Source organism: Heterodontus francisci, chromosome 26, assembly GCF_036365525.1.
Source record: "Heterodontus francisci isolate sHetFra1 chromosome 26, sHetFra1.hap1, whole genome shotgun sequence".
NCBI classification, from domain to species: Eukaryota; Metazoa; Chordata; class Chondrichthyes; order Heterodontiformes; family Heterodontidae; genus Heterodontus; species Heterodontus francisci.
The window spans coordinates 62,566,954-62,594,102 of NC_090396.1; the positions used below are offsets into that span (position 1 = coordinate 62,566,954).

At 45.7% G+C, this 27,149-nt stretch overlaps 1 protein-coding gene across 24 annotated transcripts in view; it reads left to right on the top strand.

Moving 5' to 3' along the window:
- LOC137384399 (endonuclease V-like) overlaps positions 1 to 27,149 on the top strand; it is a 282,278-nt gene that overhangs the window by 18,691 nt on the left and 236,438 nt on the right. For 23 of the 24 annotated variants that reach the window (XR_010977583.1, XM_068058394.1, XM_068058391.1 and 20 more), the window contains one exon: positions 8,551 to 8,663. Coding sequence is in view for 23 of the 24 variants with exons in the window: in XM_068058394.1 (XP_067914495.1) it covers positions 8,551 to 8,663 (113 nt within the window). In the remaining variant the exon portion in view is untranslated. Of the gene's footprint in view, positions 1 to 8,550; positions 8,664 to 12,504; positions 12,570 to 27,149 lie in introns of those variants that run through there. The other variant, XM_068058402.1, reaches the window with a different exon arrangement.

The following is a 27,149-nucleotide window of genomic DNA, read 5'->3' on the forward strand; positions in this document are numbered from 1 at the left end:
AATTTTCCTCCACGCAAGATCAGGGGGCAGGTTGTTCAACCTTGCCCGTCTAAGAGCGAAGTCCAAAGTACAGAAAGTCCTCATCAGGGAACTCCTCTTTGCTGACGATGCTGCTTTAACATCTCACACTGAAGAGTGCTGCAGAGTCTCATCTACAGGTTTGCGGCTGCCTGCAATGAATTTGGCCTAACCATCAGCCTCAAGAAAATGAACATCATGGGGCAGGACATCAGAAATGCTCCATCCATCAATATTGGCGACCACACTCTGGAAGTGGTTCAAGAGTTCACCTACCTAGGCTCAACTATCACCAGTAACCTGTCTCTAGATGCAGAAATCAACAAGCGCATGGGAAAGGCTTCCACTGCTATGTCCAGACTGGCCAAGAGAGTGTGGGAAAATGGCGCACTGACACAGAACACAAAAGTCCGAGTGTATCAAGCCTGTGTCCTCAGTACCTTGCTCTATGGCAGCGAGGCCTGGACAACGTATGTCAGCCAAGAGCGACGTCTCAATTCATTCCATCTTCGCTGCCTCCGGAGAACCCTTGGCATCAGGTGGCAGGACTGTATCTCCAACACAGAAGTCCTCGAGGCAGCCAACATCCCCAGCTTATACACACTACTGAGTCAGCGGCGCTTGAGATGGTTTGACCATGTGAGCCGCATGGAAGATGGCAGGATCCCCAAAGACACATTGTACAGCGAGCTCGCCACTGGTATCAGACCCACGGGCCGTCCATGTCTCCGCTTCAAAGACGTCTGCAAACGCGACATGAAGTCCTGTGACATTGATCACAAGCCGTGGGAGTCAGTTGCCAGCGTTCGCCAGAGCTGGCGGGCAGTCATAAAGGCGGGGCTAAAGTGTGGCGAGTCGAAGAGACTTAGCAGTTGGCAGGAAAAAAGACAAAAGCGCAAGGGGAGAGCCAACTGTGTAACAGCCCTGACAAACAAATTTTTCTGCAGCACCTGTGGAAGATGTTGTCACTCTAGAATTGGCCTTTATAGCCACTCCAGGCGCTGCTCCACACACCACTGACCACCTCCAGGCACTTACCCATTGTTTCTTGAGATAAGGAGGCCAAAGAAGAAGAATTAACCTGCCCTTCTGCCTTCAGAGATCTATGGACAAACATGCCAAGGTCCCTTTGTTCCTTGGAACTTCCCAGTGTCAGGCCACTCATTGAATACTTCCGTGTCACATTACTCCTTCCAAAGTGTATCACCTCACACTTTTCAGCGTTAAATTCCATCTGCCACTTTTCTGCCCATTTGACCATCCTATCTATATCTTCCTGTAACCTAAGACACTCCACCTCACTGTTAACCACTCAGCCAATCTTTGTGTCATCCGCGAACTTACTGATCCTACCCCCCACATAGTCATCTATGCATATAAATGACAAACAATAGGGGACCCAGCACAGATCTCTGTGGTACGCCACTGGACACTGGCTTCCAGTCACTAAAACAGCCGTCTGTCATCACTCTGTCTCCTACAGCTAAGCCAATTTTGAATCCACCTTATCAAGTTACCTTGTATCCCATGTGCATTTGCTTTCTTGATAAGTCTCCCATGTGGGACCTTGTCAAAGGCTTCGCTGAAATCCATGTAAACTACATCAGCTGCACTACCCTGATCTACACACCTGGTCACATGCTCAAAAAATTCAATCAGATTTGTTAGGCATGACCTCCCTCTGACAAAGCCATGCTGACTATTCTTAATCAAATTTTGCCTCTCCAAGTGGTGATAGATTCTCCCCTTCAGAATTTTCTGCAATAGGTTACCTACCACTGGCGTGAGACTCAGTGGTCTGTGGTTCCCTGGCTTATCTCTACAACCTTTCTTAAATAGTGGGACCACATTAGCTGTTCTCCAGTCCTTTGGCACTTCCCCCGTGGCCAGAGGGGAATTAAAAATTAGGGTCAGAGCCCCTGCAATCTCCACCCTCGTCTCCCACAGCATCCTGGGACACAAATCATCCGGACCTGGAGATTTGTCTACTTTTAAGCCTTCCAAAACCTCCAATACCTTGTCACTCCCTATGACAATTTGCTCAAGAACCTCACAGTCTCTCTCTCTGAATTCCATATCTACATCCTCATTCTGTTGGGTGAAGACAGATGTGAAGTATTCATTCAATACCCTACCAATGTCCTCTGGCTCCACCCACAAATTTCCCCCTTGGTCCATAATGGGTCCTACTCTTTCCCTGGTTATCCTCTTCCCATTGATATACTTATAGAATATCTTGGGATTTTCCTTACTTTTACCAGCCAGAGCTTTCTCATATTCGCTCTTTGCTCTCCTAATTGCTTTCTTAAGCTCCATCCTACACTTTCTGTACTCCACTAATGCTTCCATTGATTTGCTCTCCTTGTATTTGTGAAAAGCCTCTCTTTTCCTTCTCATCATACCCTGAATGTTTCTGGTCATCCATGGTTCTCTGGGCTTGTTGCTTCTACCTATTACCCTGGAGGGAACATATTGGGCCTGTACCCTCCCCATTTCCTTTTTGAATGCCCCCCACTGCGCTTCTATAGATTTCCCAACAAGTAACTCTTTCCAGTCTACCTTGGCCAGATCCTGCCTTATTTTACAAAAATTTGCTCTCCCCCCAATCCAAAACCTTTTTTTGCAACTTGTCTATTTCTTTCTCCATAACAAGCTTAAATTGTACTATGTTATGGTCACTATCACCAAAATGCGCCCCCACCAACACATCAACCACCTGTCTGGCTTCATTCCCCAGAATTAGGTCCAGCACTGCACCCTCCCTTGTTAGATCCTCTACTTATTGAGCTAAAAAGTTCTCCTGTATACATTTTAAGAACTCCACTCCATCTAAGCCCTTAACATGATGACTATCCCAATTAATGTTGGGAAAGTTGAAATCACCTAATATAAATACCCTATTATTTTTACACACCTCTGCAAATTGCACACATATTTGCTCCTCAATTTCCCGCTGACTATCTGGGGGTCTATAATAAACACCTAGCAATGTGGCTGTCCCTTTTTTTATTCCTAAACTCTATCCATAAAGCTTCATTTGATGCCCCCTCCAAGATATCATCCCTCCTTACTGCAGTAACTGACTCCTTAACTAATATTGCAACGCCCCCTCCTCTTTTACCCCCTCCTCTGTGTCTCCTGAAGATTCTATATCCCGGGATATTGAGCTGCCAGTCCTGCCCCTCCCTCAACCATGTCTCCGTGATGGCTACTATAATCACAATTCCACGTGTCAATCATTGCCCTTAACTCGTCCGTTTTACCTGCAATACTCCTGGCATTAAAGTAGAGGCCTTCCATCCTGCTCTTACTCCCTTAAAACTTACTTCCGCTGTATTCCCTCTGACTTGTTTGCTTTCCTGTGCTTAGCTGTGTCCCTATTCTGCGAGGAGTCTGCGTCCCCTCCCCCTGCCAAATTAGTTTAAACTCCTCCCAACAACACTAGCAAACCCGCCAGCAAGGATGTTAGTCCCCCTCTGGTTCACATGTCGACCATCCTGCTTGTGCAGGTCCCACCTTCCCCAGAAATGGTCCCAGTGGTCCAGGAATCTAAAACCCTCCCTCCTGCACCAATTCTTAAGCCACATATTCATCTGTGCTATTCTCCTATTTCTATACTCGCTAGCACGTGGCACTGGGAGTAATCCAGAGATTACAACCCGAGAGGTCCTGCTTTTTAGTCTGCTGCCTAACTCCCTGAATTCTTGATGCAAGACCTCATCCCTCTTTCTACCTATGTCATTGGTACCAACATGTACCATGACCTCTGCCTTATCACCCTCCCCCTTCAGGATGCCCTGCAGCCGTTCAGTGACATCCCAAACCCTGGCATCAGGGAGGCAACACACCATTCTGGAGTCACGTTGACGGCCACAGTAGCGCCTGTCTGTTCCCCTGACTATAGAACAAAGAACAGTACAGCACAGGAACATGCCATTCGGCCCTCCAAGCCTGCGCCGATCTTGATGCCTGCCGAAACTAACACCTTCTGCACTTCCGGGGCCCATATCCCTCTATTCCCTTCCTATTCATATATTTGTCAAGATGTCTCTTAAACGTCGCTATCGTATCTGCTTCGACCACCTCCCCTGGCAGCAAGTTCCAGGCACTCACCACCCTCTGTGTAAAAAACTTCCCTCGCACATCCCCTCTAAACTTTGCCCCTCGCACCTTAAACCTATGTCCCCTAGTAACTGACTCTTCCACCCTGGGAAAAAGCTTCTGACTATCCACTCTGTCCATGCCGCTCATAACTTTGTAAACCTCTATCATGTCGCCCCTCCACCTCTGTCGTTCCAGTGAAAACAATCCGAGTTTTTCCAACCTCTCCTCATAGCTAATGCCCTCCAGACCAGGCAACATCCTGGTAAAGCTTCTCTGTACCCTCTCCAAAGCCTCCACGTCCTTCTGGTAGTGTGGCGACCAGAATTGCACGCAATATTCTAAGTGTGGCCTAACTAAGGTTCTGTACAGCTGCAACATGACTTGCCAATTTTTATACTCCATGCCCCGACCAATGAAGGCAAGCATGCCGAATGCCTTCTTGACTACCTTATCCACCTGCGTTGCCACTTTCAGTGACCTGTGAACCTGTACGCCCAGATCTCTCTGCCTGTCAATACTCCTAAGGGTTCTGCCATTTACTGTATACCTCCCACCAGCATTAGACCTTCCAAAATGCATTACCTCATAATTGTCCGGATTAAACTCCATCTGCCATTTCTCCGCCCAAGTCTCCAACCGATCTATATCCTGCTGTATCTTCTGACAATCCTCATCATTATCCGCAACTCCACCAACCTTTGTGTCGTCCGCAAATTTACTAATCAGACCAGCTACATTTTCCTCCAAATCATTTATATATACTACAAACAGCAAAGGTCCCAGCACTGATCCCTGCGGAACACCACTAGTCACATCCCTCCATTCAGAAAAACACCCATCCACTGTTACCCTCTGTCTTCTGTGACAGAGCCAGTTCTGTATCCATCTTGCCAGCTCACCTCTGATCTCGTGTGACTTCACCTTTTGCACCAGTCTGCCATGCGGGACCTTGTCAAAGGCTTTACTAAAGTCCATATAAACAACATCCACCGCCCTTCCCTCATCAATCATCTTCGTCACTTACTCAAAAAACTCAATCAAATTAGTAAGACACGACCTCCCCTTCACAAAACCATGCTGTCTCTCGCTAATAAGTTCGTTTGTTTCCAAATGGGAGTAAATCCTGTCCCAAAGAATCCTCTCTAATAATTTCCCTACCACTGAACGAAGACTCACCGGCCTATAATTTCCTGGATTATCCTTGCCACCCTTCTTATACAAAGGAACAACATTGGCTATTCTCCAGTCCTTTGGGACCTCACCTGTAGCCAATGAGGATGCAAAGATTTCTGTCAAGGCCCCAGCAATTTCTTCCCTTGCCTCCCTCAGTATTCTAGGGTAGATCCCATCAGGCCCTGGGGACTTATCTACCTTAATGCTTTGCAAGACACCCAACACCACTTCCTTTTTGATAATGAGATGACTGAGACTATCTACACTCCCTTCCCTAGGCTCATCATCCACCAAGTCCTTCTCCTTGGTGAATACTGATGCAAGTACTCATTTAGCACCTCGCCCATTTCCTCTGGCTCCACACATAGATTCCCATCTCTGTCCTTGAGTGGGCCAAACCTTTCCCTGGTTACCCTCTTGCTCTTTATATATATATATATATATATATATATATATATATATATATATATATATATATATATATATAAAAAGCCTTGGGATTTTCCTTAATCCTGTTTGCCAATGACTTTTCATGACCCCTTTTAGCCCTCCTAACTCCTTGCTTAAGTTCATTCCTACTGTCTTTATATTCCTCAAGTGCTTCATCTGTTCCTAGCCTTCCAGCCCTTACAAATGCTTCCTTTTTCTTTTTGACTAGGCTCACAATATCCCATGTTATCCAAGCTTCCCGAAACTTACCAAACCTGTCTTTCTTCCTCACAGGAACATGCTGGGCCTGGATTCTAATCAACTGATGTTTGAAAGACTCCCACATGTCAGATGTTGATTTACCCTCAAACAGCCGCCCCCAATCTAAATTCTTCAGTTCCTGCCTAATATTGTTATAATTAGCCTTACCCCAATTTAGCACCTTCACCCGAGGACTACTCTTATCCTTATCCACAAGTACCTTAAAACTTATGGAATTATGGTCACTGCTCCCGAAATGCTCCCCCACTGAAACTTCGACCACCTGGCCGGTCTCATTCCCCAATACCAGGTCCAGTACGGCCCCATCCCTAGTTGGACTATCTACATACTGTTTCAAGAAGCCCTATTACTCTTCCTCTCTTTCCCCCTTCCTGTGCAGACAGGCTGCTTGCGGTGCCAGAAGCTTGGCTCTGTCCGTACTCCCTGGAGGAACCAGCCTCATCAGCCTCCAAAATGGAATACCGATTTGCAAGGGGGACCCCAGGGGACTCCTGAACTACCTGCCTGTTTCTCTTGGACTGCCTGGTGGTCACCCATTCCCTTCCTTCCTTAAGTCCCTTCAGCTGCGGTGTGACCACCTCTCTATACGTGCTATCCACGATGCTCTCAGACTTGCGGATGCTCCACAGTGTTTTCAGCCGCCGTTCCAGCTCTGAAATCCGAGCTTCCAGGAGCTGCAGCTGGACACACTTCCTGCACACATGCTGGTCCCAGGGACTGGAAATGTTCCCGGATTCCCACATGCAGCAAGAGGAGCAAACCACAGCTTCAAGCTCTCCTGCCATGACTAAACCCTTTAAATATAAAACTTTAGAAGATTATAATTAAAAAAAACAATTAAGTCTTGCTAAAACAATGACTTCCAATTCAATCCACTTTGAAAAATACCCACCAGGACTTACTCACCAGTCAGCTGTGCTCTTTAGAAGCTCTCGGCTCCCCTCACTTTGAGGACAGGGAGGAAATGAAAGGAGCTCCTCGCTTCCTCAGTTACCAAACTTCCACTATAGCACTCTAATGCAACCCAAGTCAGCACTCCAATGCAAACAAAGTCAGCACTGTAAGATGGCCCACTTTTATACTGACTGACTCTGAAAACTGGTTTAAGCCAATTCTCTAATTAACAAGGTGCAGTTGCAAGCAGAGCCTGAGTGAACCCTGTTTAAAGCTGGGACTCACTTTCCGTTTGCTGTTACTGTACGCCCCATGAGAGGCACCTGATCATTTTTGTCAGACTTACAGTGACATGACTTTGCTGGCCTGATTTGCAATCACATTTGTAATTTGTCATGCATGACATATGCAGTTTAACGCATAAAAGTGTGAAGTGATGAAGAATAATAAGAAACAATGCAAACAATTTTAAAAGGGATGTGCAAACAGAGAGACCTGGATGTGCATAAATCTTTGAAGGTGGCAGGATGAGTTGAGGAAGTGTCTTAAAAAAGAATATGGATCTTGAGCGGCGCAGTGGTTAGCACCGCAGCCTCACAGCTCCAGCAACCCGGGTTTGATTCTGGGTACTACCTGTGCGAAGTTTGCATGTTCTCCCTGTGACCGCGTGGGTTTCTGCCGGGCGCTCCGGTTTCCTCCCACAGCCAAAGACTTGCAGGTTGATAGGTAAATTGGCCATTATAAATTGCCCCTAGTATAGGTAAGTGGTAGGGGAATTGAGGGAAGGTGGGGATGTGAGAGGGTAATGGGATTAGTGTAGGATTAGTATAAATGGGTGGTTGATGGTCGGCACAGACTCGGTGGGCCAAAGGGCCTGTTTCAGTGCTGTATCTAAATAAATAAAAATAAATAAATACACAGAGGTCTAGAGTACAAAACCAAGGAATTATGCTAAACCTTGATAAAGCACTGGTTAGGCCCCAGCTGAAATATTGTGTCCAATTCTAGGCACTACATTTTAGATAGAATGTCAAGGTCATAGAGATGGTGTAAGGAGATTTACCAGTGTTATATCAGGGATGCAGCATTCAGTTATGTGGATAGATTAGAGATGCTGGAATTGTTTTTAGAACAGAGAAGGTTAAGAAGACATTTAATAGGAGTGTTCAGAATTTTGAAGCATTTTGATAGAATAGACAAGGAGAAACTGTTTCTAGTGGCAGAAGGGTCAGTAACCAGCGGACACAAATTTAAGTAATTGGCAAAATAACCAGCGGCACAATGAGGAGAATCTTATTAACACTGTGAATTGTTATGATCTGAAAGGGTAGTGGAAGTTGATTCAGTAATAACATCCAAAAGGGAACTGGATAAATACTTGAAGTTAAAAAGATTGCAGGGATGTGGGATAGGGTAGGGGAATGGGACTGATTGTACAGACTTTCAAACAGCAGGCACAGACATGATGGACCAAATGGCCACCTTTTGTGCTGTATCATGCTATGGTAATCATAGCTTACGCAATACCTTAGTACCTTCAAGTTGCAATGCACAAATAAAAGGGGTAGTGCTTAGTTACTCACAGACAGTATTCTACATAATTATAAGATTACGTAAGTATTTATTATCACTGTTATCTTTGGAAAACAGAATTCGGTGTGGCCTGCCACTTAGGTGTCCTCACGGACTTGCCCTGTGTTGGGGTTGCCAAGAACCTCTTGCATGTGGATGGTCTGGAAGAAAAGAATCTGCTGAAGGAAAAGGTATGAAAGAGCTATCCACCATACACTTAGGAGATTAGCTGCATTGAAATATCACATGGATCACTGAAGTTAGATACCCTAAAACCATCCATACAGGAATTTCAATTTGAATTCAATTTGACTGTAACATTTTTTATAGTTACAAAAGCAATGCAGAAGAAAGCAGTTCCTTAGAAAGGTTGACAGCATTAATGGCCATAAGGCACAATAAATCCAAATACTGAAGGAAGGATTTCAGCACCAACATTAATAATATAATCACATTGCAGTTTTGCAGTTTATTCTGAGAATATAATAAATGAGGAAATCTTGTAATGTTCTTTATACCATGCCTGTGGTCCGCAAACTCCAGAAATATATGTCATTTTTCCCCACAGATGAGATCCAAATTACCCAGCTGCAGGAGCTGAGTCTACCATTTCCTCCATTTCCATTACTAAATACCATTTTGTTTCAAAATTTATCATTGGTTGCTGTACAAAAATAAAGCTTGTTCTTTTCCTACATCAGGCTGTAAGTGTGCCATTGGTTGGTACCTTATCTCCAAATAGAAACCATAAGTAAACTTGCTGGTAGATGGGGTGCCAGTCAAGCAGGCTGCTTTGTCCTGAATAGTGTCAAGCTTCTTGAGTGTTGTTGGAGCTGTACTCATCCCGGCAGGTGGAGAGCATTCTAGCACATTCCTAACTTGTACCTTGTAGATGATGGACGGGCTCTGTGGAGTCAGGCTGCAGAATTCTCAGCCTCTGACCTGCTCTTGTAGCCACAGTATTTGTATGGTCGGTCCAGTTAAGTTTCCCAGGATGTAGATAATGGGGGATTCAGCGATGGTAATGCTGTTGAATGTCAAGGGGACATGGTTAGATTCTCTCTTGTTCATCTGTTCTGAATCTATCCCATTTAGCACTGCGGTAGTGCCATACAACACAATGAACGGTATTCTCATTGTGAAGATGGGACTTAGTCTCCACAAGAACTGTACAGTGGTCACTCCTACCAATACTATCATGAACAAATGCCTCTGCGACAGATAGATTGGTGAGAGCAAGGTCAAGCAGGTTTTTCCCTCTTTTTGGTGTTCTCACCTCCTGCCGCAGGCACTGTCTGGCAGATATGTGCTTCAAGTCTCGACCAGCTCAGTCAGTAGTGGTGCTATCAAGCCACTCTTGATGATGGACATTGAAGTCCCCCACCTAGAGTACATTCTGTGCCCTTGCTATTCCCAGTGCTTCTTCCAAGTTGTGTTCAACATGGAGGAGTACTGATTCATTAGCTGAGGGCCATGTTTGGGCTGATACCATGAGACTTCATGGGGTCCGGAGTCAATGGGCTGGATTTTAAGAAGCCATCTATGTCGGAATCCGGGCTTCTACGGGGAGGGCCTGAAGATGGCCCCGAATGAGGCCTGCCACAGACCTCGACGCCGGCAGGGCCTGGCACGATTCTCCTGCTGATGGCGAGGCATGTGGCGGCAGCCCCTCCGCACCCTCCCCCCGGCCCAACTGGGTGACGTGACCATAATTTGAATATTTAAATCAATTAAAATAATTAATTTAAATAGACTTACCTCGCCTCCTGATGTCCCGCTGCAATCTTCAGCCAGGAGGCTGGCACTCCTGTGCCTTTGGATCCCCGTCCAGGGAAACGAGGCGCAACAGTGGTGGGGAGGGGGGAGGAGGTAAGTTTCTCGGTGCAGGGGGGGAGGGGAATGGGGTCAAATTAACGTCATGGATGTAAGGGATGGTGGGAAGGGTTATAGTTTAAAGTTTGGACAGTTGGGGGGTGGGGAGGGAGAAGGTCAGATGGTAAAGGTGTTTTGTTGGGGGAAGGGCAAATAATTAATTTAATTGTTATTGTGGGGGTGGGAGAGGAGAAAAAGAGATGTATTTATTTAATTTAATTCAATCTTTCTTTAAATATTTAAACATGCAGGTAGGGCTAACAGCCCTTTAAAAATGGCTTCAGCGTTATCAGGGGCTGGGGGTAGCCACCCCAGCTATTTAAATCAGCCGCCGCGCTCGGAATCATGCAGCTCGTTGGTGTGCGACCCGCGCAGTTAAGCTGCCATTTTTTTCACCTGCAGTCGAAATTATATTATAAAATTCAGCCCAATGTTGCAGACTCCCAGGGCACCTCCCTTCCGACTATATATCACTGAGCTGCCACATATGCTGCTTCTGCTGGTGGGACAGGACATACCCAGGGATGGTGATGGAGGAGTCTGGGACATTGGCTGTAAGGTGTGATTCGGTGGGTATGACTCTTTCGAGCTGTTGCTTGACTAGCCTGTGGGGCAGCTCTCCCAATTTTAGCACCAGTCCTCAGATATTAGTAAGGAGGACTTTTCAGGGTCGACTGGGCTGGGTGTGCCATTGTCGTTTCTAGTGCCTAGGTCGATGCTGGGTGGTTCATCCCATTTTATTCTTTATCGACTTTTCAGTAGCGGTTCAGTACAACTGAGTATCTTGCTAGGCCATTTCAGTGGACAGTTAAGAGTCAACCACATCGCTGTGAGTCTGGAGTTGCATGTAGACCAAGGTAATGATGGCAGATTTCCTTTCCTTAAAGGGCTTTAGTAAACCAGATGCCTTTTTATGACAATCCAGTAGTTTTATGGTCACCATTACTGAGACTCAAATCCCAGATTTATTAATTAATTGAATTTAAATTCCACCAGCTGCTGTGGTGGGATTTGAACACATGTCCCCAGAGCCTTAGTCAGGGCCTGTGGATTACTAGTCCAGTAACAATGCCACTACGCCACTGTCCCCCTCTTTCCCACTTATTCATTTATACCACATAGATTCTTCTGAGAGCGCAGGATAAAACTGCACCAACCCAGTGTTGTATGAATAATATATTTAATCAATAGTGCTGTAAGCCTATAGACCTGCTGTAATTCTCACTTACAGACTGACATACGAATTAGGAGCAGGAGTAGGCCATTCGGTCCCTCAAGCCTGCTGCGCCACTCAACAAGATTGAGTGGAAAAAGCAGAGCTTCATCATCCTGTGTCTGCCAATGCTAGCTTAGGGAAAGGGCTGACTATCCAGTCATTTGAAGGAATGGCACAGAGACTACCCACTGTATATTGTAAACAAAGCATAAAAGAAAGCATGGGCCATTTAAAAACTGTAACTGGTCACTGAAGTTAGTGGATAAGGGCAATGACATTGTTAAATATTTCTTTGCATCTCTATACAGAGGAAAAGGGTGACGATGTCCTTAAGTCTGAGATCATGTTTACAAAGACTGCAAGGAGAAGCCTCACACTGTCTGAATGATGTAAAGATTATTCTAACTAAATTAAATGTTCTTAGAAAGGATCTTCAGCAGTGAATTTTAAGGGATCTGGGGGTAGCAATTAGCAAAGTTTTAACTGGCACGTTTTAAACCACTAGATTTGGGAGTGATCCCTGAGCATTGGCAAGTGGCAAATATAACTCAGTAATTCAGTGTAGAGACGTACCTGGAAACTACAGACAAGTCAGTTTATCGTCAGTTGTAGGCAATATTAAGGGACTAGTGGGAGTGCATTTGAGAAATCGGTGTTCGATAAAGTAACCAAGCATGGGACCGACTTGAAATCTGTGGAAGAAGTGAATGGGTTTTGAGTGAGTTAAAATCTCACCCAGAGGCTTAGGAAGGAGAGTTCTAGCTTAACTAACCTCCTGGGATTAATTTTAAAGGTTTCGCTGCCATGAAGGCAAAAGAAATTCAGTGGACATATTAAATGCAGTTATTTTTGCAAAATGTTTTTGACCATGTCCCACATGACAAATTAATAGTTAATTTAGGAAAATCTCACAAGGTCATGGCATTTTATTGGTCTTCCTGCAGCCTCCTCCCCATATTGGTGTAATCTGTTAACAGCGTTACAAGCTCAAGAGTGAGGAGCAGAAGGAAAAAAAAGTTTCAAAGAAATAAACTTGAAAAGCATCAAATTAAGCTTAAGCTATTTAGCTAAGCACTTTGTACTCTCTCTTAATTTATGCTAAAATTACACTTTAATGGATATGTCACCTGTAGCACCCACACTGCACAACTTTCTTCAGAACTCTTCTACTGAGTGAAATGCATTATATAACGCACGAGGCATATCAATTTTTTATTTTAAATATTGGGCTGAATTTTATCAGCACATCGCGCTGTGCGGCGACGCACTGTGAGAGAGGCACCCTCTCGACACGGAAGTGCTGCCATCGAGCCCCTGCGATATTACGCGCGGGGGCTCATTTAAATAGAGGGGGCGGAGCGGCTGCACCCGATGACTTAGAGGGGGCGGTCGCCACGCCCCCGGCAACGGCATCCGGCACCACTGCGCAGGCTCCAGTGCCATTTTTAAAGGGCTTCAAGCCCTTTGCAAAAATTTTGCATTTTTAAAAGCATCTTACATGTAATTGTTTTTTAATAAATAATTTTTTAATAAATGGGTGGTTCATGATCGGCACAGACTCGGTGGGCCGAAGGGCCTGTTTCAGTGCTGTATCTCTAATTCGAAGGTGGAAGCCCTTTCCCAGCCCCACAATGGTCTTTCTATTGCTCTTTATTTGGAAAAGTTATTTCATTGCCGACCCGACCTTTCATAGGAAGATAGGAACAGGAATAGGCCATTCAGCCACTCGAGCCTGTCCCGCCATTCAATGAGATCATGGCTGATCCGCGGCCTAACTCCATATACCTGCCTTTGGCCCATATCCCTTAATATCTTTGCTTAACAAAAATCTATCTATCTCAGATTTAAAATTAACAACTGTTCTAGCTTCAACTGCTGTTTGTGGGAGAGTTCCAAACCTCTACCACCCTTTGCGTGAATAAGTGCTTCCTAACATCTCTCCTGAACGGTCTAGTCCTAATTTTTAGACTATGCCCCCTAGTTTTAGAATCTCCAACCAGTGGAAATAGTTTATCTTTATCTAGCCTGTCTTTTCCTGTTCATATCTTGAAGACTTCAATCAGATCACCCCTTAACCTTCTAAATTCTAGTGAAAACAGGCTTAATTTGTGTAATCTCTCGTAACTTAACCCCTGTAGTCCAGGTATCATTCTTGTAAACCTACGTTGCACTCTCTCCAAAGCCAATATATCCTTCCTAAGGTGTGGTGCCCAGAACTGCTCACAGTACTACAATTGGGGTCTAACCAGGATTTTGTACAGCTGCAGTATAACCTCTGTGTCTTTATACTACAATCCTCTAGATATAAAGGCTAGCATTCCATTCACCTTTTTGATTATTTTCAGCACTTGCTCGTGGCATTTTAAAGATCTATGCACCTGAACCCCCAAGTCTCTTTGGACATCCACTGTACTTAACCTCTTCCCATTTAGAAAGTACCCTTCTCTATCCTTTTTTGGTCCAAAATGGATAACCTCACACTTGCCTACATTGAAATCTATCTGCCAGAGTTTTGCCCACTCAGCTAGTCTGTCAATATCTCTTTGCAATTTTTTGCTATCATCTAGACTGTCCACAATGCCGCCTAACTTTCTATCATCAGCAAATTTGGATATATGACTTACTATGCCATCATCCAAGTCGTTAATGAATAATGTGAATAATTGAGGCCCCAACACAGATCCCTGCGGGACACCACTAGTCACATCCTGCCAATCGGAGTACTTACCCAATACCCCCCCCACTCTCTGTCGCCTACCACTCAACCAACTTTCTAACCATGTCAATAATTTGCCCTCAACTCCATGGGCTTCTACCTTAGTTAACAGTCTCTTATGTGGGACTTTATCAAATGCCTTCTGGAAGTCCATATAAATAACATCCATGGACACTCCACTGTCCACTACCTTAGTCACCTCTTCAAAAAATTCAATGAGATTTATCAGGCATGACCTTCCCGTCATGAAGCCATGCTGGCTGTCCCTGATTAACTGAATTTTTTTTGGTGTTAAGTCACCCTATCCTTGATTATAGACTCCAGTAACTTGCCCACCACAGATGTCAGGTTAACTGGTCTGTAATTTCCTTGGTTCCCCCTTTCACCCTTCTTAAAAAGTGGAGTGAGATGTGCAACTTTCCAATCCAGAGGGACCACTCCTGAATCTAGGGAACTCTGAAAGACTATAGTTAGGGCATCTACAATGTGCTCACCTACTTCTTTTAACACCCTCGAATGGAAACCGTCAGGTCCTGTGGATTTCTCACTCTTCAGTTCCATTAATTTCCTTGTTGCTGATGATTCACTTACGTTAATTGTATTAAGTCCCTGTCCCCTATCAGCTATTACTTTTTTCAGGACTTCCAGCAAGTTATCCTCCTTTTCAACTGTAAATACGGAGGCAAAGTAACTGTTCAACGTGTCTGCCATTTCCCCATTATTAATGACAATATCTCCAGTTTCAGCTTTTAGTGGGCCTACATTGCTCTTGACCACCCGTTTTCCCTTTATGTAACTATAAAATTTCTTCTTATTGAGCTTGATGTCCTTTGCAAGTTTCCTTTTATAATCTCTTTTAGTAGCTCTTATAAGCTGCTTTGTGACCCTTTGCTGGTCTTTGTATCGATCCCATTCGGCCGGATCTGTACCGCGTTTTGCATTTTTGTAAGCCATTTCTTTTTGTTTTATGCTATCCCTAATCTCTTTAGTTGTCCATGGCTGTTTTTACTGTGAAGTGGAGTTTTTACTGTGAAGTGGAGCTTTTTCCTCTCGGGTATATACTCACTCTGTATTTCGTTAAATGTTTCTTTAAATATTCTCCACTGTTCTTCAGTCATTTGACCCATTAACAGACTTACCCATTTTACCGTGGACAATCTCTGTCTCATCTTGGTAAAGTCAGCCTTACCCAAGTCTAAAATTTTCTAGTAGCTGATTTGTGCTTTTCACTTTCAAACGCTACCTTGAATTCGATCATGTTGTGATCACTATTTGATAAATGTTCACGCACAGTTAGGCTACTAATTAAATTTGGCTCATTACTCATAACTAAATCTAATATTGCCTGTCCCCTTGTTACATCTAGAACATATTGCTGTAGGAAACTATCCCGGACATATTCCAGAAATTCACTACCTTTCTGACAGGTGCTAGTCTGCCTCTCCCAATCTATGTGTAAGTTAAAATCCCCCATTAATACTACTTTGCCTTCGTTACATACTTGCCTAATTTGTGCATTTATACAATCTAGCACCTCAGAATTGTTATCAGGGGGTCTATACACAACACCCATTACAGTTTTAGATCCTTTTCTGTTCCTCAATTCCACCCATAAGGTCTCCACTGAATGCTTTCCCCTCATTATATCCTCCCTCACCAATGAAGTGATATTTTTTCTAATCAGTAAGGCTACTCCACCCCCTCTGCCATTTTCCCTGTCCCTCCTGTAAACTTTATAACCAGGTATATCTAGTTCCCAGTCCCGACCATCCTGCAGCCACGTCTCCGCAATGGCCACCACATCATAGTCTTCCATTTGAATTTGCACCTGCAGCTCATCTAGTTTATTTCTTACACTCCGTCCATTTGTATATAGAACTCTTATTTGGGCTATACCCCCTAACCTGTCCCTCAGCACTGATGCTTTATTCGCCTGTTTATTACTTCTCTCTTCTGGTTTAACCAGTATACTTCTTGCAGTTTGGTAACAATCAGCCTCACCACTAACATGCACTTCTACCTTCTCCTTTAACTACCTGTTTTTCCATGTAACTGAACCCTCCCCCCACTATTTAGTTTAAAGCCCTATCTACAGCCCTAGTTATACGATTCACCAGGACTCTGGTGATTCAGGTGGAGCCTGTCCCATCGGAACAGCTCCCTCCTTCCCCAGTACTGGTGCCAATGTCCCATGAATTCGAACCCATTTCTCCCACACCAATCTTTGAGCCATGCGTTTACCTCTTTAATCTTATTGACCCTTTGCCAATTTGCTCGTGGCTCAGGTAGTAATCCAGAGATTATTACCTTTTTGGTTCTGCTTTTTAATTTAGCCCCTAGCTGCTCATATTCCCTCAGCAGAACCTCTAACCTTGCTCTACCTATATCATTGGTACCAACGTGGACCACGACAACTGGATCTTCCCCTCCCACACCAAGTTCCTCTGCAGCCCAGATGAGATATCCCAAACCCTGGCACCAGGTGGGCAACAGAGCCTTCAGGACTCTCGATCCTGGTCACAAAGAACAGTGTCTATGCCCCTAACTATACTATCCCCGATTACGACTACATTTCTCTTTTCTCCCCCCCCACTTGAATGGCTCCCGGTGCCACGGTGCTGTGGTCAGTTTGTTCATCCTCCCTACAGTCTCTGCTCTCGTCCACACAGGGAGCAAGAATTTCGAACCTGTTGGACAAGGACAATGGCTGAGACTCCTGCAGCACTACCTCCTGGATCCCTCTACCTGCCTCACTCATAGTCACATAAATATTTAGATGAAGGCCCCGCCCCCAGCAGCAGGTGGGTGGCACACCGAGGTTCCCCTGCCATCGGTAGTATGTGGCGGGCCCTTCTCGATGTCGGGGGTCGAGGCGGGCCCCTCCCAAAATTAGCTAAATGTTAGTTTTCACTGGTGTGTTGACAGCAAGGTTCTTAGATTATTAATATTATAGTTTAGATAAACTATATTAAACCGAGATACATAGAAACACTATCCCAGAAACAGGCTATTAGGCCAAACCAGTCCGGCTTCGTGTTTATCCTTCACACAAGCAGGAGGCTTTATCCCATGTTCCCACCCTGTTACCATATCCCTTATTCCCTTTTCTTTCAACCACCTATCTAACCTATTCTTAAATGTTGACATGCTCTCTGCTTCAATCACTAACTCCGGTACTGCATTCCACAAGCTCAAAACCATTTCACATTTGCTGATATTGAACTTCATCCACTTTTTTGCCCATTCCACTATTTTGTCGCTATCTCCTTCCTTCTGGACATTAGAACTATTTGCGATGCCTTCTATTTTATTAACACCCACAAATTGGGCAAGACTCCATCTAGTCATAGGGCCAAATCGTTAAAGTACAGAGTGGACAGAAGTGCTCCCAGAACAGAACCCTGTTGGACACCACTACCCACTTCCAACCACTGAGAAACTGTCCTTAACTTATACTCTATTTCCTCCCTTTGTTATGACCGAGGCGGGAGGAGTGCACTGTTAATTCAGTCCCACTTCTCCACAGCTCAAAACATATCAGTAAATGTTTCCACTTACCGAAACAGTCAATTAGATACTCTATTTGTTCCTAGAATAAAGCACACCAGCCAGGTTTCTTTAATAAACAACAAAAATATTTGTTGATTATAAACCAAGTCTTAGCCAATAACAAAGTAAATATATATGCAAATTGAAATATTAAAGCCCCTTATTTTTATCCTCGCCCTCACACACACTCACGTACACAACCGGTTAACCGGGAAAAAAAGGGATCTTTGTGTACAGCTGTTACAAAGAAATAGAAGGAATAAAAAAAAACTTGGACTGCAGAGAAGCAGATATGGAAGTCCTTTGTTTTGGCGAGGTGTCGCAAAGTCGAATAGATGGCTGTCACTCGGAATCTTTCCAGGTGAGGTTGACGAACAGTCTGTTTTGGGTAGGAGTTCAAAGAAATTCAACTACAGAAGGCTTCACATAGGTCTTACAGCAGATATGCAGCAACAATCTGTTTCAGTTCTCACACATTCGATGCACAGTTCTTTTAAAGAAGCGAGATTTCTGCAAACATTCCAGATTTCTTCAAAATACAGGAGACAATGGTACAACTTCATACAAGCTTTTGCTTTTCAAGAGCAGGGATTCTTCGAAGAGAGGTAACAGTGGTCTGGATTTTCTTCTGATCTCCTAGCAGGTCAATATGCAGATCTCCAACTGCCTCTTTTAGTACAAAAACCAACTGGCTTTTAACAGTTCAAAATGAAACCACAAACAGTTCAGCAACAATCTTATGACAGCCATATATCGTGGTCTGTCATTTCCTTGTATACATCTGTCCCTTCAGGTTAGAACACCTGCTGTGTTTACTTGAACATAGAGAACATAGAACAGTACAGCACAGTACAGGCCCTTCGGCCCACGATGTTGTGCCGAACCTTTAACCTACTCTAAGATCAAACTAACTACCTACCCTTCATTCTACTATCATCCATGTACCTATCCAAGAATCTCTTAAATGCCCCTAATGTATCTGCTTCTACTACCACCGCTGGCAGTACATTCCACGCACCCACCACTCTCTGTGTAAAGAACCTACCTCTGACATCTCCCCTAAACCTTCCTCCAATCTTAAAATTATGCCCCCTGGTGATAGCCCTTTCCACCCTGGGAAAAAGTCTCTGGCTATCCACTCTATCTATGCCTCTCATCATCTTGTACCCCTCTATCAAGTCACCTCTCAAACTTCTTCGCTCCAATGAGAAAAGCCCTAGCTCCCTCAATCTTTCTTTGTAAGACATGCCCTCCAGTCCAGGCAGCATCCTGGTAAATTTCCTCTGCACCCTCTCTAAAGCTTCCACATCCTTCCTATAATGAGGCGACCAGAACTGAACACAATATTCCAAGTGTGGTCGAACCAGGGCCTTATAGAGCTGCAGCATAACCTCGCGGCTCTTAAACTCAATCCCCCTGTTAATGAAAGCCAACACACCATACACCTTCTTAACAACCCTATCAACTTGGGTGGCAACTTTGAGCGATCTATGGACATGGACCCCAAGATCCCTCTGTTCCTCCACACTACCAAGAATCCTGTCTTTAAGCCTGTATTCTGCATTCAAATTCGACCTTCCAAAATGAATCACTTCACACTTTTCCAGGTTGAACTCCATCTGCCACTTCTCAGCCTAGCTCTGCATCCTGTCAATGTCCCGTTGCAACCTACAACAGCCTTCCACACTATCCACAACTCCAGCAACCTTCGTGTCATCGGCAAACTTGCTAACCCAGCCTTCCACTTCCTCATCCAAGTCATTTATAAAAATCACAAAGAGCAGAGGTCCCAGAACAGATCCTTGTGGAACACCACTGGTCACCCAGCTCCATGCTAAATACTTTCCATCTACTACCACCCTCTGACTTCTATGGGCCAGCCAATTTTGTATCCAGACAGCCAACTTTCCCTGAATCCCATGCCTCCTTACTTTCTGAATGAGCCTACCATGGGGAATCTTGAACTCACATGTTTTCCAGTACTTGTTTACTGGTCAACCTTTTTGTTGACCTTCCTTTTAAAAAAAAAAACACCCACACAGTTCAGCAATCTCCAAATGATTCAATGTCTATTTAACCCTTTTCAGATTTTAAAAATATAGATTCTCAAGTTTTTAACAAAAAATATGGAAACCTCGTAACACCTAACCAGTTTTTAATCGTTCCCGAATTCTGTAACCCCTTAATCTTCACCAAGGTTTCCTGTGTTGTATGTCAAAGTCTTTCTGAATATCCATTGAATACCACATTCACTGTATTTCCCCATCCACACTATCTGCCACCACCTCACAGAACTCTTACTACACTTGTCAAGCACCGTCTTCCTTTCTGAAATCCATGTTCGCTGCTTTAAATGATTTTCTCTTCAGTTAGATGTTTTATCTTTAATTAAAGATTGTAGTTTTTTTTCTCTGGCAAAGATGTTATATTAACTGGCCTGTTGTCACCTGAGTTAGCTCTGTCTCCCTTTTGGAAAGGGATATTATATTGGTTACTCTCCTGCCCTAATGGGAGAATAATAGCCTCTGTATTGTGTTATTATGACAGTTTTCCATTTGGACAGGACCTTTATGAAGTAAGCTGGTGCTCAGGCTAAGTAAGTAGATGATAATGATAAATAGATCTGAATGGACTATTTCTACAAAACCTTTAGTTAGATAAAAAATGTAAATGTACAGGAGAAGTCTTTTTTTCTTTTTGGGCCTCCTTATCTCGAGAGACAATGGATACGCGCCTGGAGGTGGTCAGTGGTTTGTGAAGCAGCGCCTGGAGTGGCTATAAAGGCCAATTCTGGAGTGACAGGCTCTTCCACAGGTGCTGCAAAGAAATTTGTTTGTTGGGGCTGTTGCACAGTTGGCTCTCCCCTTGCGCCTCTGTCTTTTTTCCTGCCAACTACTAAGTCTCTTCGACTCGCCACAATTTAGCCCTGTCTTTATGGCTGCCCGCCAGCTCTGGCGAATGCTGGCAACTGACTCCCACGACTTGTGATCAATGTCACACGATTTCATGTCGCGTTTGCAGACGTCTTTATAACGGAGACATGGACGGCCGGTGGGTCTGATACCAGTGGCGAGCTCGCTGTACAATGTGTCTTTGGGGATCCTGCCATCTTCCATGCGGCTCACATGGCCAAGCCATCTCAAGCGCCGCTGACTCAGTAGTGTGTATAAGCTGGGGATGTTGGCCGCTTCAAGGACTTCTGTGTTGGAGATATAGTCCTGCCACCTGATGCCAAGTATTCTCCGAAGGCAGCGAAGATGGAATGAATTGAGACGTCGCTCTTGGCTGGCATACGTTGTCCAGGCCTCGCTGCCGTAGAGCAAGGTACTGAGGACACAGGCCTGATACACTCGGACTTTTGTGTTCCGTGTCAGTGCGCCATTTTCCCACACTCTCTTGGCCAGTCTGAACATAGCAGTGGAAGCCTTACCCATGCGCTTGTTGATTTCTGCATCTAGAGACAGGTTACTGGTGATAGTTGAGCCTAGGTAGGTGAACTCTTGAACCACTTCCAGAGCGTGGTCGCCAATATTGATGGATGGAGCATTTCTGACATCCTGCCCCATGATGTTCGTTTTCTTGAGGCTGATGGTTAGGCCAAATTCATTGCAGGCAGACGCAAACCTGTCGATGAGACTCTGCAGGCATTCTTCAGTGTGAGATGTTAAAGCAGCATCGTCAGCAAAGAGGAGTTCTCTGATGAGGACTTTCCGTACTTTGGACTTCGCTCTTAGACGGGCAAGGTTGAACAACCTGCCCCCTGATCTTGTGTGGAGGAAAATTCCTTCTTCAGAGGATTTGAACGCATGTGAAAGCAGCAGGGAGAAGAAAATCCCAAAAAGTGTGGGTGCGAGAACACAGCCCTGTTTCACACCACTCAGGATAGGAAAGGGCTCTGATGAGGAGCCACCATGTTGAATTGTGCCTTTCATATTGTCATGGAATGAGGTGATGATACTTAGTAGCTTTGGTGGACATCCGATCTTTTCTAGTAGTCTGAAGAGACCACGTCTGCTGACGAGGTCAAAGGCTTTGGTGAGATCAATGAAAGCAATGTAGAGGGGCATCTGTTGTTCACGGCATTTCTCCTGTATCTGACGAAGGGAGAACAGCATGTCAATAGTCGATCTCTCTGCACGAAAGCCACACTGTGCCTCAGGGTAGACGCGCTCGGCCAGCTTCTGGAGCCTGTTCAGAGCGACTCGAGCAAAGACTTTCCCCACTATGCTGAGCAGGGAGATTCCACGGTAGTTGTTGCAGTCACCGCGGTCACCTTTGTTTTTATAGAGGGTGATGATGTTGGCATCGCGCATGTCCTGGGGTACTGCTCCCTCGTCCCAGCACAGGCATAGCAGTTCATGTAGTGCTGAGAGTATAGCAGGCTTGGCACTCTTGATTATTTCAGGGGTAATGCTGTCCTTCCCAGGGGCTTTTCCGCTGGCTAGGGAATCAATGGCATCACTGAGTTCCGATTTGGTTGGCTGTATGTCCAGCTCATCCATGACTGGTAGAGGCTGGGCTGCATTGAGGGCAGTCTCAGTGACAGCATTCTCCCTGGAGTACATTTCTAGGTAGTGCTCAACCCAGCGGTCCATCTGTTTGCGTTGGTCAGTGATTATGTCCCCCGATTTAGATTTGAGGGGGGTGATCGTCTTGATGGTTGGCCCAAGAGCTCTCTTCATGCCATCATACATTCCTCTGATGTTTCCAGTGTCTGAGGCCAGCTGAATATGGCTGCATAGGTGTTGCCAGTAGTCGTTTGCGCAACGCCTAGCTGTTCTTTGTGCAGTACTTCTGGCTGCTTTAAGTGCTGCGGATGTTAAATCGCTGGGGGCTTTCTTGTAGTTCAAAAGTGCAATGCGCTTAGCGGCTATGACAGGTTCCAGCTCTTCATTATGAGATTGAAACCAGTCTGCATTTCTCTTCGCACTTTTGCCGTAGGTGGTCAAAGCTGACTCATAGATGGCGTCTCTGATGTGGGCCCACTTGGTCTCAGCATCCCCTGTGGGAGTGTTTTGAAGGGCTGTTACAAGTGAATTTAGAAATTTTTGTAACAGCTGTGGGTGAGAAATTCTGCTCGTGTTGATGCGCGGGTGGCCCTTCTGCTTGGAATGATGCAACTTCTTTGGTCTGAGTCTAACCTTGCTGCACACCAGGGAGTGGTCGGTGTCGCAGTCCGCACTGTGGAAGCTGCGTGTGATTTGAACACTGTTTAAGGCGGCTCGCCTTGTGACAGTGAGGTCTAGCTGGTGCCAACGACGTGATCTTGGGTGCCTCCATGAAACCTGGTGACAGGGTTTAGTGTGAAAGAACGAGTTGGTGATGCAGAGGTTATGATAGGTACACAACTCAAGCAGTCTCTGCCCGTTCTCATTCATCCTTCCAACGCCATAGCGCCCAAGGCAGGAGGGCCATGAGTCATGGTCGGCCCCAACCCTGGCATTAAAGTCCCCCAGCAGGAATAGGTGTTCGGTGTTGGGGATGCTGCTAATGATGTTATGGAGTTGTTCATAGAACTGGTCTTTAGCTTCAGGTGCGGAACAGAGTGTTGGAGCATAGATGCTGAGTAGGTGTACTGGACCAGAGGTGGTGAGCAGTCGGATGGACAGTATGCGTTCCGAGCCATTTGAGGGAGGCTCTATCATGCTGAGCAAGGAGTTTCTGATGGCGAAGCCCACTCCATGCTGTCTTGGTTCTTCAGGATCCCTGCCCTGCCAGAAGAAGGTGTAGTCTTGCTCTGCTAGAGAGCCACTCGCGGGGAGGCGAGTCTCCTGAAGTGCTGCAATGTCCACATTGAGTCTACTGAGCTCGTTGTTAATGATGGCGGTCTTCCGAGAATCGTTGATTTGTGTAAGGTCTTCCGACAGGCCAGGACGCATAGTTCTGACGTTCCAGCTTGCAAAGCGAAGGGCTGGTACCTTCTTTCCTTTTTTCATGTTGTTTGGTGCGGTGTATCAGTCCACCTTTCGGGCAATGACCCTGAGCTCCAAGCACCCATTGAAGCAGGCAGACTGTGGCGGGACAGAACCTTATTGACCGGGGGCTGCCCGGTTTGAGGCGGGCGGTAGCTGTCCAGTGAGGTGCAATGACCTCTCCCACCGACAAAGGCAACCCGTGGCGCCCAGTTTCTACGCCAATTTATCTGGACTTATAACCCGTAACTGCTGCCTTCCGTGTTGTTTCAGTCGCTGTGAGGCAACTATGGAGTGACCTCTCCATGGCGCATGCCTGGGCAAATTTATGGAGGTTGAGAGTTGCCCAGTCGTCAAAACCCCCCTCTCGGCCTTTCTGGTGGGGTCCAAAGGAGTGCAGGACACGACGTTTGGCACCAGTATGGCTGCAGGAACTGCCGGAAACATGCCAAAGGTGACACATGACCGCCTACGGGGTTCCGCTCCGGATTTTCTGTTAGGGTTTACTCCCTTAGCCTTGGTCTCTCCCGAGACGCCCACAAGGCAGTGGGGTTGTTGGGGCCCCTACACAGGTGTAGGATGGTGCCGGTGGGAGGAGGGGATGCAAGGGGGAGGGGTAGAGGGAGGGGGTGGGGGGGGGGGTGCAGGGGAAGGGGGTGCGGGGTGAAGATGGTGCGGGGGGGGCGGGCTGGGACGGGGTTGTGAGGGGGTGAGCTGAGAGGGTGGAGCAGGGAAGGGGACGGGGGTGGGGGGGGGGGGGGGGAGGGGGGGTGGAATCTGGTGCAGGTAATAGGCCATTTCCTCAGTGCCCACCATCGACGTCCGGAAAGCTCATCTACGTCCTTCGGGAGGTGAAGCATCATTTGGCAGACTTAGAGGTGATTACATTTGCTCAGGGTTTTTTTTTTTTGCAGTGGTTTAAATAAAGGCATGCAGCATTGCCGACAGTGCGCTGCAGATGCTCTCCGAGCCATCTCCCGCGGGCGCTTTGAAGTTGCGGCCGGGGGGGCCGTTCGTGGATGTTTTGGGTGTTCGGGGCACCTTTTCACAGGACTTCTCTCGGGTCCCGCAGCTCCTTCTTCACCTCAATGGACTTACCGCATGCCGTGGCTGCAGACACTCTGGACTGTGAAGACAGCAGGATCGGAGATTAAAGTATCGGCAGCTGTTCTCGTCAGTTTCATCCGGATCAATTTCATTGAGAAAACAAAGAGCAGGTGTGGCTGGGGGAGGGCAGTGGGCCCAGGTAACATACACTAAACTAACTGTAAACTTTTAGATAGGGCTAAAATGAACTGATTTAAAGAGCCAGGGGAATTTAAACAGTTTAAGAGGGCAGATTGGGGGAGAAAACGTTAGGGATGGGAGCAGATGGCCATGGATAGAGTTGAACAGCAAGGGAGCTTCCTCGGGAGCTTCCAGCCCAGGAGCCATCTTGAAAAGCTCTTGCTACAGGAGAAGTACATATGCTTTAAGTGGCCAGGATTTACAAAGTATCTGCCAATTCTCATCCTCAAGCCACCTCATAAAAAGACCTTGTGTTTTATTACCCATGTTTTGTCTGGTAATGAGTTTCTTTACAAGCCTGTTGGCAGCATTGTTTAATGTAGTCTTTGTTGAGGAGTAGCAAAATCTCAGATCTGTTGATTACAAATTATGTTTGTCCATAAATTTACTGTCGCTCTTTAGTAAAACCTTACTTTAGAACTGTTATTACAGCAAGGGAATGGAAAGAAAGGTAAGTTATGGCAAAAAGAATTTTCAAAAATTCAGCAGCCATTCCAGCCGGAACACAGGTATATCAGTTATACAAAGCCACTTTTGTACCTAATAATTGTTAAGTCTGTGTGAATGAAAAAAGACATATTTTGCCATGGGGGGACAACCTTAGAGGCACAACAAGGCACTTTTATGCTTTTTGACTTTTCTTTTCCTTTTTCTCACACTCCTGCCTGCACATTTAATGCATTTATCTCATCGTAGAATCATAGAATAGAATAGTACAGCATAAAAAGAGGCCATTTGGCCCATCGAGTCTGCACTGACTCTTTCCAATATCAATCCAGTTAGTCCCATTCCTCCATTCTTTCCCCATATCCCTGCAATTTTTTTTCCTTCAGCTATTTATCCAATTCCCCTTTGAAGGCTACTATTGAACCTGTTTCCACCACTCTATCAGGAGGGAGCAGGAGCATTTTGTTGTGCAGTTAGAAGCTTACGTTTGGCACTTGCTGTCTAGTGACAGGTACTAAAGAGCAAGTACAGTGGAAGAGGAGCAAGTTTCATTGTCCTTTTGGGTCTCCCATTTACTAATTATTGGAGTATGTCAACACCTTAATCTCAATCACTGTTGCTTTCCTCTACCAATGTAGCCTTTTACTTGGTTCTTTCATGTTCTTAATTGGGTTGGTTGTCAAGGGAGACACTGGAATGAAGGGAGACGATTATAAATGAGAGTCACCAGGTCACTCCTTCATCCTAGCTAACTTATATGTACCACCAAAGCTACTAAGTATCATCACCTCATTCCATGACAATATGAAAGGCACAATTCAACATAGCAGTGCATCATCAGACCCCTTTCCTATCCTGAGTGGCATGAAACTGGGCTGTGTTCTCGCACCTACACTGTTTGGGATCTTCTTCTCACTACTGCTCTCACATGCGTTCAAGTCTTCAGAAGAAGGAATTTTCCACCACACAAGATCAAATGGCAGGTTGTTCAATCTTGCCCGTCTAAGAGCGAAGACCAAAGTACGGAAAGTCCTCATCAGGGAACTCCTCTTTGCTGACGATGCTGCATTAACATCCCACACAGAAGAGTGTCTGCAGAGACTCATCGACAGGATTGCGGCGGCCTGCAATGAATTTGGTCTAACCATCAGCCTCAAGAAAATGAACATCATGGGACAGGACGTCAGAAATGCTCCATCCATCAATATCGGTGACCACGCTCTGGAATTGGTTCAAGAGTTCACCCACCTAGGCTCAACTCTCACCAGTAACCTGTCTCTCAATGCAGAAATCAACAAGCGCATGGGAAAGGTGTCTGCTGCTATGTCCAAACTGGCCAAGAGGGTGTGGGAAAATGGCGCACTGACACGGAACACAAAAGTCCGAGTGTTTCAAGCCTGTGTCCTCAGTACCTTGCTCTACGGCAGCGAGGCCTGGACGACGTGTGTCAGCCAAGAGTGACGTCTCAACGTATTCCATCTTCGCTGTCTCCGGAGAATCCTTGACATCAAGTGGCAGGACTGTATCTCCAACACAGAAGTCCTCGAGGCGGCCAACATCCCCAGCAGAAACGCCCTACTGAGCCACCAGTGCTTGAGATGGCTTGGCCATGTGAGCCGCATGGAAGATGGCAGGATCCCCAAGGACGCATTGTACAGCGAGCTAGTCACTGGTATCA